This window comes from Macrotis lagotis, chromosome 6, assembly GCF_037893015.1.
Source record: "Macrotis lagotis isolate mMagLag1 chromosome 6, bilby.v1.9.chrom.fasta, whole genome shotgun sequence".
Lineage (NCBI taxonomy): Eukaryota > Metazoa > Chordata > Mammalia > Peramelemorphia > Peramelidae > Macrotis > Macrotis lagotis.
In genome coordinates this window covers 46303765-46318022 of record NC_133663.1, presented here as the reverse complement: position 1 = coordinate 46318022, position 14258 = coordinate 46303765, and the positions used below count along the sequence as shown (strand labels likewise).

Genomic DNA, 14258 nt, shown 5'->3' with positions numbered 1-14258 from the left:
TTGTATTTTATTATTAGTAAGTGCTAATTAATATTTATGTATTATCAGAAGCTTCAGTCCTAATCATTTGTTCTAAGACAACTTCAGAAAGGTGATCTTTTCTCTTTGCCACAGCTACTTTCCCTCTCTCAATAGTGCTATGATAAGGAAAAAAAAACCCTTCTAGGCCTAAATTTTAAAACATTTTTAATTTTTTTTTTTAGATTTTTCAAGGCAATGGGGTTAAGTGGCTTGCCCAAGGTCACACAGCTAGGTGTCTGAGGTCAGATTTGAACCCAGGTACTCCTGACTCCAAGGCTGGTGCTCTATTCACTGCACCACCTAGCTGCCCCTTAAAAGGTTTTTAAAAGGAAAAAGGGTGTTACAAATTTTTTATGCATCTATTGAAATAATCATATGATACTGAATATTTTTATTTTAATATGATTATGTTAATTGTTTTCCTAATGTTAAAAGATCCTTGCATCACTTATGTAAATCCATTTTATTGTAATGAATGTCTTCTCTTTCTGTTTGATCATCCATAACTCTTCCACTATCATTTTTCTTTTCAGCTCAGCTCAGCTGGTAGGGGACTGCAAACACTGCCTCTCTCACTGTCTCTTCTGCTCATTCCATTTAGTCCCAGGTCCTTCTTCACAGTGTCCTTTTCTTTCAGACTAAATTCCCTTTTCAAAAATTCTTGGATGTGAGTCAAGTCTATCACCCAGCTCAAATATGATCATAGTCTAACTCTTTCTCAAGGCCAAGAAGCCCATTTGAGCCACCCATTCTAGAATTCAAATTAATTCTCCATACTGTATTACAGTATATAAAAAATATTTGGAGAGGCAGCTAGGTAGATAGAGCACCTGCCCTGGAGTCAGGAGTACCTGGGTTCAAATCCGACCTCAGACACTTAATAATTACATAGCTGTGTGACTTGGGCAAGTCACTTAACCCCATTGCCTTGCCCCCCAAAATAGGGGAGCTTAATGCAACATAATTTCAGTATAAGTTGACTATGCAACATGGTGACCCCAAAAGTTAATATCTTGAATTGCATTAATAGAAGCATCAAGTTCAGAATGAAGGATAATTTTGTTCCACTCAGCATCTGAAAGCTTGTTTTCAGCTAAGGGCATCACATTTTAGGAGAGATATTGACAAACCAATGGTGACTGACAGAATGACAAAATTATAAATTAAACCATATAAAGATCAGTCGAAACAACTGGAAATGTTTAACTTGCAGAAAAGAAGACCTGGAGTGAGAGAGGAAGAAGATATGTTAACTTCAAGTATTTAAAAATCTGTCATTTCAGGTTTAGTATATATGGGATTTATGAAAAGGAATAAGTTCTGTTTTGTTTGATATGCAGAGGATAGTTGCAGAGAGGGTGATTTTGGCTTGATAGAACACAATTATTCCCCTAAATTACAGTTCTTTTAAATTACAATTGGTAAATCCTCACAAAAAAGCTTCTAAAAAGATCTGGAGAACCATTTGTTGAATATGTGGTAGAGAGGATTCTTTTTATGGTATGGCTTGCCCTGGTCGGTCTTGGCTGTTCTTTCCAACTCAGAGAGATTCTTTGATTTCATGATTTAATGTTCACTGAGACAGCAGAACCATCAAAGTAGCCAAGTAGCCACTGGAGGTAGTTGGATAGGAAACCATGATCAGTTCTGGAGGGCTCTTGTTTCAAGGCAAAGAACACTCACTAGTGGTTGGGGACCAGGAAAATTGCCTCAGGTACAAAAGTGACACTTTACATTGGGGACCAGGAAAATTGCCTTAGGTACAGAACTGACACTTTACATTATCTCTTTCCTTCAGACTAAATTCCCTTTTTCAAAATTCTAGGATGTGAGTCAAGTCTATCACCCAGCTCAAATATGATCATATTTGCCAGTATTCCACCACAGGCCTGGAAGAGTTAGAGGTTTTAAGGTGCAGTGTAAGGAAAAAAAATACTTCTGGAACTGATGGCAGCCTATGCAAAGGTGTGGGAGGCAGGAGAGGAAATGTTATATGCAGGGAACAGCAAGTAAACCTGGGAAAGTTGAGAACCTGAGGATGTGAAATCCTTCCAGAAAGATAAGCTGAAGACACTTGAGAAGGGTTTTAAATATCCAATAGAGGAGTTTGTGAAGCTAAATATCTCTGAAGTTAAATATTGGTGTTTGTCCTCATTCTCAATGAGGACCATGAACGGGTCAGGTGTCGTCATGATAAGCAAATAAATTGTATTTAAGTGAGGGAATGCTGTGCAAAGTCACCAGCTTCATTTTCTCCTCTAAAGCCATCTGAGTCCAGTGGCAAATTACAGTTCAGGATGACTGGACATGGCCCTGGATACAGTGGAAGACTGGTCTTTTTAAGCTAAGGTCTTTAAAAAGTCTCAGTTTTTCTGAGGCAATGACCATGCATTAATGAAGACGAGGTAAAAAATGAGGCAAAAGATTGTCAATGGAGGTCAAGAAGAAGGAGAAGTCATAAATGACTCTGAGTGACAAACATGAATAACTACAGGAATCATGATACTTTTAGCACATAGTATAGAATAGTGTAGTGAGGAAGAAAGCCAGGTTTGGGATCAAAGTTAAGGAATTCTCTTTTGGATATTTTAAGTTTGAAGGCCTATGGGTAGCATCTTGGTCAAGATGCCCAACAGGAAGTTAGAGTGATGAGACAGGAGAGAGAGAGAGAGAGACAGAGACAGAGACAGAGACAGAGGGAGAAACAGAGACAGAGAGACACAGAGAGAAAGAGGGTCTGGGGGTCATCTGCATAGAGGATTTGCCTGCATAATATGCATGACATATGTGTTCCTAAAAATCACCTCATTGTGCCACATTGCACAGTAAAATGCACAGAGTTTGTGGGGGACACAGAGTTAGGGGCACAGCATTCAAACTCAATCCTGGGGAAGTCTCCACAGCCTTGACATGAGGAGCCTTTGTGGTGGAATGCTGACAAGTGATAATGCAGCTGCCCCTTAAAGGACATATGCAGGATCCTTATGACCAGGAACTGGAAACCTTTTGGTACAATCTCTCTTCTGTAAGGTGTCTTGGGGGACCACCTTCCTCCCCACCCCTCCAGTTCTGGGTCAGTTTTCTCTGAGACTATATGCCCTAATCATCTTTGGGCAAGTGGACCTCTGATATTGGAGCCAGAGAGTTCCCAGTCTTTCTTTCCTTGCCTGCTTCTCCAGATCCCCATCTCCCCTTCCCCTGAGTGTTATGTCACACCCTTCCTCCCCACTCCCAATAGCTCTCAATTCATTCTGGTAGAGAAAGATGATTTTGGCAGCACTTTCCCCTGGTTGGAACCAAATATCTTTTCTTATAGACCCCAAGGTATGCTGGCTTGGTGGTCTGGCCTTCAACTGGCCTGTCAGAGGCACTCCCTGATGTGTGCCTCTCCAATATGATAACAAAAAATTACACAGAAGCAAAAACAAAATTTTTTTATGATTAAACTGTTCCTTAATATATAAATTAGATTGGGGGCAGCTAGGTGGCGCAGTGAATAGAGCACCAGCCCTGGAGTCAGGAGTTCAAATGTGACCTCAGACACATAATAATTACCTAGCTGTGTGGCCTTGGGCAAGCCACTTAACCCCATTGCCTTGCGAAAACTAATATATATATATTATATATATAATATATATATATATATATAAATTAGATTGGAACAAAATAGTTTTCTAAACAAGTATTATAGTAGAACTTCCTATACTTTGGTTTCTTTTGTATGCAATTACCTATGTTTTCTGCCTGCAAGAGTATAAACTACCTGAAGGCAAGTATTGCTTCCTGTTTATCTTACCTAAATAGTAACAAGTAGGGATGGTATAAATGCTTATTGATTAATTGATATGATAGAATTTAACTGTGTAAGACTTAAGAACTTTCTGAATTTTCACCTTTTAGATTCTTAAGATTAGACTTAATGACTCTTTTTGCTTTGCTTTGTTTTTTAATTGTTAAAATTATTTAATATTTATTTTCCCCAGTTACATGTAAAAATAATTTGACTTAATGACTTTGAAATAAAAGTGAAGCATCTGAATCAAGATCCAAAATGCCTTTCTATATTAAATTAGTCATACTGGCAAACACATTCATTAATTTTCAGCCCGGCAAAATCATCCTACATCAAGTTCTTCCCTCTTGGTCTGAGACCCTTGTAATAGTTTCATATTTTCCCTGAAGTCGCTCTATCCTATATTTCACAAAACTACCAAAGAAGGTTCCTAATCCTTAGAAATCTTTACTCCCCAACTCAAAAAATTTCTAGTTAAGTTTTTGACGCAAAACTCCCTTAATGAATTAGATAAATACTCCTTAATCTGGCGTTCCAGGTCCTCCATAATCTTCTTAGAGTCTTATTCCCCAACACTACCCTTAATAAATTTTATACTTCAGTCAAACTTGGTTTACACTGCCATTCTGACTATTCCTTCCCCTGCCCCAATCTATATATTTACTGACAGGGCCTCTGTTGAGGCACGAGAAATGGACCTCTCCCATATCTCTTGCCCACTATAGTCCTTCTCTTTATTCCAAGTTTATTTTATACATCCCCTTCCTGGTGCCTTTCTTAATCTGCTGATTTAAAAATCATTGCCATTAAGCCTTTCATGACATTCTTTTTCTCCCATTCTCCACTCCTTTTTGGACTAGTTTGGATGCAAGATCAGACATTACAACTGTTGGTGAGACTACTTCACCTAACTTTAAGAAAGCTGTTTTTGCTTTTTTTTTTTTTTTAGGTTTTTGCAAGGCAAATGGGGTTAAGTGGCTTGCCCAAGGCCACACAGCTAGGTAATTATTAAGTGTCTGAGACCGGATTTGAACTCAGGTACTCCTGACTCCAAGGCCAGTGCTTTATCCACTGCACCACCTAGCCGCCCCAAGAAAGCTGTTTTTATAGTTGTTCTGGTATCTCCTGGTATACCAAACTGGTTATTTACCATATTGGATAACCCATTTGTTGACGCAGGTGTGTTTATTGAATCTCTTCCTTAGAGCACTTCCAGTTTTGCAGGTGACTGAACTCTCTGTGATTGGTCTTGACCAATCAAGCTAGTCAAGGTGACAGAGAAAAAATGCTTATGTGGAATTCCTCTGCTGCCCAATTTGAAATGTGATAGTAGCTAGGTGATAGTAGCTAGGTCAATAGAGTGCCAGGCCTGAAGTCAAGAAGACTTGAATTCAAATCTGGCCTCAGACACTAGTTGTGGGACCCTGGGGCAAGTCATTAACCCTCTTCATCTCATTTTTCTCATCTGTAAAATGAGCTGCAGAAGGAAATGGCAAAATATTCCAGTATTTTTGCCTAGAGAATCCCAATTAGGTTCATGAAGAGTTGGACATAATTGAAACAAGTGAACAACAAATCACTAAATTTAAAAAAAAGACTTTGGAATAAGCATAGTATATATAAATCACAAATGTAGAAAATTTATTTGCCTATTTTAAGCACCTGAGATCAGTCTAGACCCTAATAGAGGTCCCAATTTTGACAATGACAATAACAATGACCAAAGAGAAACATTGAATTAGCACTTTTTATGTGTAAGATAAAAATTATTTTTTTTTGCAAGACAATGGGGTTAAGTGACTTGCCCAAGATCACACAGCTAGGAAATTACTAAGTGTCTGAGGTCACATTTGAACTCAGATCCTCCTGATGACAGGCTTGGTACTCTATCCACTACACCACCTGGCTGCCCCTAAAAATATCTTTTAAAGAAAATTAAGATGGTCCTGGCCTTCAAGGAATTGGTAGTCCAAATCAAATCCCCAGTAGAAGTTTAGATGTCTTATTTCCAATGTTATAGAGTCAGTAAAATGCTACAAAAGAATGCTTTCTCCCAGAAAACACATTACTGCATCATCATGTGAGCTACTTGTTTACTAATGGCACTTGTTTGAGGTCTGACAGTCTTGGGATACAGAGCCCTAGTCCTGTGGTTCTGCTTGTTATATTTCCCTGAAGTGTTTGATCCAGATAGACCCAGTCACAATTCAGATATTTCCTAAAGACAAATAGTGAGTCAAATTTTGTTCTGGTAGAAAAGGTTCTATTTGTGTTCAGTTATAGTTGTGGGCTTAGGAGGTGGTTCAGACTTAACCTTCCCCAGACAGAATTCAATTGATTGCCTTTGGTTAAGTGTGATCAGAGATCCTAAGGACCTACCCCATACCAAGCTGGGCAAGTTTTTCATTAAAATATATTGAGACTATCTTCGAAACATAATAGGCTCAGAAGACCAAAGGACTATGTGTTGGTATGGTACAAAAACCAAGGCCCATTCCTACCTTATATCCAACTGGAGAACCAGTATGAACCACACACCAAGACAGGAAGCTTGACTCAACAGAATTTATTCTGGATTCTTGCCTGATATCTTTCTTGAGCTCTATATGTCTTTCCTTTTCTGCGCTTTGTTGAACATCCTGTAAGATATTCTTCCTTGGTCTCATTCTGTTCCAGTCTTAACTCTGAGCTACCAATCAGGCTCAGTTCAGTTACAACAACCATGATTTTAGGGAGCTGATGGTACAAATAGGCCTCATGGCCTTCATCAAAGAGAGGTGTGGAATGAGGCACACAGCTGTCAGAGATAGCCAATGAGTTGATTTGTTTTGCTTAACTATACTAATTTGTTATAAAAAGGGTTCTAGAGTGTGTGTGTGTGTGTGTGTGTGTGTGTGTGTGTGTGTGTGTGTGTGTGTGTGTGTGTTAGTGAGACGTCTTTGAACAATCACAAGGATGTAGAAAAAGAAAAAAGCATGAATTACTTTTTACAAAAGGTACATTGATAAGGAGATAATTTGAATTTCTCACATTTTCAACTTTCTATTTATTTGGTGGCATACATAGAGTTATGAGATTAAAATCAGGAAGATCAGAATTCAAATCCTATCTCAGCCACTTCATGAGATCTTGGCATGTTCCTTAAATTCTTAGCCCCAGTTTCCTCATGTGTAAAATTGGTTCCAAAGACCCTTCCAGCTCTCCACATGGCTATCTCTACAGTACTTCTCTCACAGGGTCATGTAGAACTGAAATGAAATAATGTTCGTAAAGTGATTTGCAAGTTGAAAGCACTATAGAAACATCAATCGTCATTCCTTGTCCAAGAATACCAAATACTGTCCTTATACAGCATTTCATGACTCTTTAAATACCAAAGGCAAATAATTCAGTGTCTCATAGGTTAACAGATGAAGCACTTACCTTTATCATCAGCTTCACAGCTTGTACTGTGTCCTCTGCTGAAACATCAAAAGGTTCACAACATCCCTCAAAAGAGATGAAAATTCTCATTTTATAACAGCCTGTTTAAAAAAAAATCCGAAAGATCTTGCTGAGCTAACAAAACACACTCTGAAAAAGTCTTCATTTGCACAATTGAGGGCAAAAATGATAGCCAGCTGCAGCTATAAATATCTCACCACAAAGCCTGGTTTCTCTTCCAGGAGAAGGACTGGTTTGCCAGGGAAAGTCCCACAGTACCAGGCGACTACAGACAGTAGTTACATTGTGCTGGGGGTACCACATAGAGCAGGCTAAAACCACCCTGTGACCAGATTAAGGCAATCAATTGAATTCTGTCTGGGGAAGGTAAGTCTGAACCACCTCCTAAACCCACAACTATAAAGACTGGCTGCCCGGATCACAGTGATAGTATAATTAGTGACACCTACTTGTCCTTGGCTTTCTTCTTGGGTGTGGAGGGCAGAGAGCCGATCACCAAATCCTTGGAGAAAGACTTGGGATGGAAGAGTATGTGGTAGCCATCAGACTAATCTTGGGTAATCTTTAAAGTAGTCTGCAAATAGCTGAGTCAAAGCATTCTAGTTTCCATAACAACTTTTGCACTGCCTAATGACATTTCTAAGCTTGTTTTTTTTTGTTGTTTTTTTTTTGCAGAGGGCAGAACAGTGACGCCTTACACCAAGGAGACCAATGTGTGGGCAAATGATTCTATTGTTTCCTCTGTCCTTCTCTGCACAATGAGAGCTGCCATTGAATAACACAATATTATTCTGTTTTTCCTCCTGCACTTTTCTGGATGGTTCAGTATAAGACTTAGAACACTGAACCATTGTTATCTTTCATCTTCAGATCCCTACTGTGATGTTAATAGAAAGTATTTTCAACTCTATTGTATAAAGAACTAAGAATCAAAGCAAAGCTGGGGGTTACCCAGGCTTAGATGCAGCAAATAAATGCTGTTTGTTAGAATTAATGCTTAGATCTCTGGGGAAATTTAGTATTGACAGCCAGTTAGAATCTTGAGACCTGAAGGGTAGCCTTCAATGGAAAACATGTGGAATAGATCAGCAGTGTACAATAAATCATCTAAGAACTGCCTATTTTCAGGGAATTTAGTCTTAAGCATTACATACATAGGCAATCTTTCACTCACTGACTAGAAACTCCAACTTTTTGGTTCTTAAAGTCACAGTAAAGAAGATACATCTTCTAAAGTTTCTAACAAACTATGCATCTCTTTACTTCTAAAAAAACCCATTTTTGTTTTTTTTTCCTCCCATAGTTACCCAGAGATTGGAAGGAAAGAGGAAAAAATCTCTTTAATGATTGAGAATATATCATGATGATAGGTTTATTCCTATAGACCATAGGAATAGATCAAATATATCATGCCATTGGACATCAAAACTCAAACCAGTATTTTCCTTCAGCATTCTAAATATTAATTTTGTTTTTCTTTAAAAGTCGCAAACATGTCCTTTAGATATGAAATACACAATTCTCCTTTTTCTCATTTTTCTTAGGAATAACAGCCCTCTGACATTTTTTTAGTTCAGGAACTTTGGACAAGGGAAAGGAAAAGAAAGGAATGTGAATTTAAAGTGTACTAGAGACTGCTCAAATCTTTACTAATATTATCTCATTTCAGTTACTTAATAATTCATATTTATATAATTTATATAATTTGAGAGAAATTAACATTATACTATTATATTAATAAGAAATTATTAATTTGTGATCCATTCTTTTTCCTCTTATTCCCATTAAAACCCAACTCTAGAAAAGATCACTCAGCCTCTGAAGCACAAGTCTGAGTGGTGAGATTATTTTTAACCTTCAAAACACAAGGGTGAAAAAAAACACAAGGGTGAGACCCCACCCATCTAGAAGACTCAGTATTTGGAGTATAAAAGAATCCAGTTTGAGCTAGCCTTTGCCTGGAGGAGGAACTCCCCATTCTGGATCCTCAAGAGTTTAGGGCAACTTAGCTCATGAAGGAAAAAACTAGCTAGAGAGATGTGGATAAAAATTGTTTCTCAAACCCAGAAGCCTTGAGCTGAAGAGTTTCAGCTTGCCTTATTAAATGTCCACCACTCAGGATTGATTTTCACTTATCAGGGGGGGTTCCCTTTCAGAAGAGATTTAAAATGTTGCAGCACTTTCTTGGTTTCTTTGAGTGCCTTTATCCATAAATTTCTTGATTGCTGGCTAGCCTAATTAATAAATTGGTTATTAATTTCCCAGAAACTCTGTCTCAGGATTTTCATTTATCTCATGCTGAAAGTGCTTTTAAGTTGCCAAAACCAGGAAGATAGGGCAATTATCTGTGGGGTAGGAAAGAAATAGCTTTTTCCACTATCCCCAATAAAATAATTTTTTTCTTGCCCTCTGGAGCTGCCTTAGCTAACTTATAAAAGTGTTAGCATAAGCTTGAGGGCAGAAGTTCCTAAATTAGATGTAGTAGAAAGAGTAAGGGGGAAATGAAAGAGTCAGATGAGATTGACTCTTTCATTATGGCTAAACACCATCACCATTGGAAATCTGGTTTTATGTGATCCTGAGGAGAGTCTTGTGCAATGGGTTCTATTATAAGCTGCAATACTACTGACCAGCAATGGTGTTGTGACACAAGATCAGAGAGAACTACATCCTTAAAAACATATTTTTTAGTTTTTCTGTCCTTTTCTAGGTACCTGAGGCAATGGGACCCTTTGCAGTCAAAGGTTATAGGATCTTTGCATATCTTTGCAACAAGCTTATGAAGTAAGCAGAGCACACATTATTATAGTTATTTTATTATTTGTATGATCCCTATCCTTTTTTATCCTTACCATCTTCATTTTAAAAGGAAGCAGTGATGCAGCAGTTTTAGGACTTTTGAATATTAATCTTTTTTTTTATCCTTCAGTCTGAGTCCAAGGCTACCTCTAGTATGCTATACTACTACTTAACTTCCTTGAGTATCAGTTTATTTATTCATGAAATTGGGATAAAACCACTCATCTTATCTAACTTATAAAATTGTTGTGAGGATCAATGAAATAATATAAGAGAATGTTCTTACCTTACAAATGCATGATTCTATTCTATTTTTACTATTATACTCCAAACTACTTCAAACTCCACGATTACATCCCTTCCCTAATCAAATTCTCACTTTCTTCAGGGCCTCTGGCTTTATTTGATGTTAGCAGAAGAACAAACCTTTTGAACTAATTTGTGCAAATTTATAAATGAGTGAAAACTCATTGTAAATTGTGTAAGAATGGCATCCTTTTGTGCAAAGTTTCAAGAGCTCAGAACTAAAGTCACCAACTCTACTCCTTCCCTTCAGTTCAGTAAGTAAAGTGACAGGGTAATCTGCATGCAACCCAGGATTTCATAGGAGTTTAAAAGAATTTATTCATGTTAAATAAATATATCGGGTGGTCTTGAGACAATTTCCATAGAAAAAAAAATGAAGAAGTCATTTCTGCTCTACTGGTCAAGTATGACTCTGACTCACAAAAGAGCTAAAATAACTGCCTCTGATCAGGTTTGTAAAACAACCATAAACACTTGCCTTTGATAAGTAAACAATCTATTAGTGATTCAACAGAAAAAAGCAGGAAATGGAAGTTCAGTGGAGAAAATAACCCAGCCTATCATATGGAAGAACATGTGAAATTAAAAAGAAAAGAAAAAAATATTATCTAACATCCACTATGTGCCAAAGACTATGCTAAGAACTAGAGATACAAAAGTGAAGATAATTCCCAAGAAGGTAGCAAATCTTTTCTATAAAGTAGGCTTGTAGCCTACTTATAAAAATGCTAGCACAGGTTTCTGGGTTGGAGTTCCTAAACCAGTGGCTTTATTGTAGAAAGAATTAGGGTAATGGGTCAGGTATGATTTCTTTATGACCAAACACCATCATTCTGGGAAGTTTGGTTTCTTTTAGGTAGTGTTCTTGTTCTTTTGTGTGGTCATAAGTGAAAGTGAAGACATCAAACTTCTCAGAATGAAAGAACTTGTATTCTAATAAGGGAAAACAACATATGAAGGAGAAAGGTGGTGAAAGAAGAGTATTTTCATTTGGAAAGCTAGAGAGATGATGAATGGAGTCATAGAGGCACAGAGTGACAGAACCTTGCAGTAGTAGCATTGTTAGTATTGATTTGATTATGGTTTGTGGAAGTAAAAAGGACAGTCTTGACGACTGAGACATATCCCATGATGTAACCTTAGGAAGCTCTGCTCAGGATATACACATTGTCTAAACTTCTACATATGACTTTTACCTCTGCAGACCTTGACTTAGTAACAAGCCACTACTCAATGTCTCATCACAACTTCAAAGAAAAATTTTTAATTTTCTTTTATGTATTTATTATTTAGTTCTGTTAAGTTATTGGTACATGGGTTGTATCATTGTAGTAGAATGTAATTTCCTTGGAGCAGAGACCTTCTTATTTATCTATGTTTATTTTCCATCTCTAATACTTTCTATTAAATTGAATTACTCTCCCCTGAAATACTTGTATTTTTAAAATGGAAGCCTCTTTAACCTAAATAAATTTCAGTCAAACCATAGAGCAACATATTCTTTGACAAGAGTTTATCACATTTGGGGGCAGCTATATGGTTCAGTGGATAGAGCACTGGCCCTGGAGTCAGGAAGACCTGAGTTCAAATTTGACCTCAGACACTTAATAATTACCTAGCTGTATGGCCTTGGGCAAGTCATTTAACCCCCTTTTCCTTGCCAAAAAAAAAAACTCTAAAGGCAAAAAAATCAAACAAATAAGAGTTTATCACATAGATGAATCTACCTCATCTAGGACTATACCCTCAAATTAGTTCCATGAAGCCAGATCTTTTTTTTAAAATATTTCATTTATTTATTTATTTTCCCAACTACTTTCAAAGATCGTTTTCAACAATCATTTTTTGATAACATTTTGATTTTCATATTTTTCTCCCTCCCTTCCTTCCCTCCCCACTCCCTGACAGAAAGCAATCTAATACAGGTTATACGTGTATAACTATGTTAATCATATATCCATATTAATCATGGTGTGAAAGAAGAATCACATTGAAATGGGGAAAAACCATTAATGAGAAAAAAATAATAGATAAGACAATTTTTAAAAGTTGAAGATAGTAAGATTTGATCTGCATTAAACTCCACATTTTCTTCTCTGGATATAGATGGTGGTTTTTATTAAAAGTCTTTTCAAATTGTCTTTCACTATTGTACTGCTAAAATGAATAGGTCCATCATAATGATCATCACACGATGTTGCTGATAGTGTGTAAAATGTTCTGCTGGTTCTGCTCACTTCACTCAATATCAGATCAAACGAGTCTTTCCCAAACTATTCTGAAGTTCCATCACTCATGAATTCTTATAGAACAATAGTGTTCCATTACATTCATATATCACAATTTGTTCAGCTATTCCCCAGTTGTTGAGCGTCCCCTCACTTTCCAATTCTTTGCAAATTTCAGAAAGAATAACTACAAATATTTTTGTACATATGGGTTTTTTAATCCTTTTTCGTGATCTCTTTGAGATACAGACCTAGAAATGGTATTGCTAGATCAAAGGATACGCACAGTTTTATTACTTGTTGGACACAAATTCCAAATGCTTCCCAGAAAGGTTGGATCAGTTTACAATTCCACTAACAATGTATTAGTATCCCTGTTCTTCCACATCCTCAAAGCCTTAATTTTTTTGGTGTGTAAGGGGCAACTATTGGTACAATGCATAGAGCACTGCCACTGGAGTAAGGAGGACCTGAGTTCAAATGCAGCCTCAGACACTTAAAAATTCTTAGCTGTATGACCTTGCATAAGACACTTAACTCTTGCCTTGCAAAAAACAAATATGTGTGTGTGTGTGTGTGTGTGTGTGTGTGTGTGTGTGTGTGTGTGTGTATCATGGACTCATTTGGAAATCTAGTGAAATCTGAACTCCTTTTCTGAATAATGTGCAAATAGAAAGAAATGATCAATTTAATCTAGAGATTAATGAAAAGAGAGAGATGTAATTTTTTTTCCTGTTCAAATTCACAGAACCCATAAACCTGATCAGATTCTAAGAACTCCACTTTTCTACAATTTCTGTTTTTCATGACTTTTCCTTTTTCTCCATTCTGGACTCACACATTTTCCAACAATTATGAACCTGGGCGATAGGGGTAAGACAGTGACAGAAATTTTTGTTTATCTATTGGGGTAGCCTTCATCATCACCCTGAGTACCAAGTTCAGATTCTTCCTTTGTTCATTATTTAATGTACAATCTTCTCTTCCTAAGGAATAAACAAGACACAAAAGAATTTTTTTTAAATGTGTCCTCCCTTCCTGGTTTACTTGACTTCAAAGAGAGAAAGTAGATCAACAAGGAAATAACTAATGATATTTTGAAATGGGAGAAGGAAAAAGGCTTTTGTATATTAACACTATTTTTTGTCATAAACTTAGCAACCATTCAGAAATAGAAATAATTAACTATACTTAGAAAATAAGGAACTTAATCTCACATGTGAAACAGACAAAGCTCCTTCCTCCAGCTTTTAGAAATATTAAGAAAGCACTTTAAAATTATCTTAGTCTGAACTTTTCAGAGAGACTTTTATCACTATTTAACTATCACTTCTTTTTTTTTAACTCTCATTTCTGAAACAACTCCTGACCTCCTCTCTTCAAACATTTAAAGGATTCATCTTTTGTTGTAATTTGGATGGTGACCAAGCAAAGACAATCAATGGGCCAGGGACCTTTGATTGGTTCACCTGAAGGGATGAGAGCAAAGAATCACCTCTTTGTTCGTTTCCTGGAAGAAACTGGGATATTGATCAAAAGCCCCAGGTCTCTCTGACTTCTTAATGTCATCATTAGATGTTAAGTTTCTTGAAAGTAGAGACTATTCTTTGTCTTTTTTTTTAATTCTCATAGATTAGTTTCTAGCATATAATAATAAGTACTTTATA

General features: G+C 36.8%; 1 protein-coding gene across 1 annotated transcript in view; it reads right to left on the bottom strand.

Moving 5' to 3' along the window:
• Positions 1–7820, bottom strand: part of ANKUB1 (ankyrin repeat and ubiquitin domain containing 1) — a 42174-nt gene extending 34354 nt beyond the window's left edge. Inside the window, exons 1-2 of the mRNA XM_074191088.1 lie at positions 7708–7820; positions 7238–7338 (exon numbers count right to left, since the gene is read on the bottom strand). Of these exons, the coding sequence (XP_074047189.1) occupies positions 7238–7327 (90 nt within the window). The 5' untranslated portion in view covers positions 7328–7338; positions 7708–7820. The remainder of the gene's footprint in view (positions 1–7237; positions 7339–7707) is intronic.
• Positions 7821–14258: the final 6438 nt, after the last annotated feature.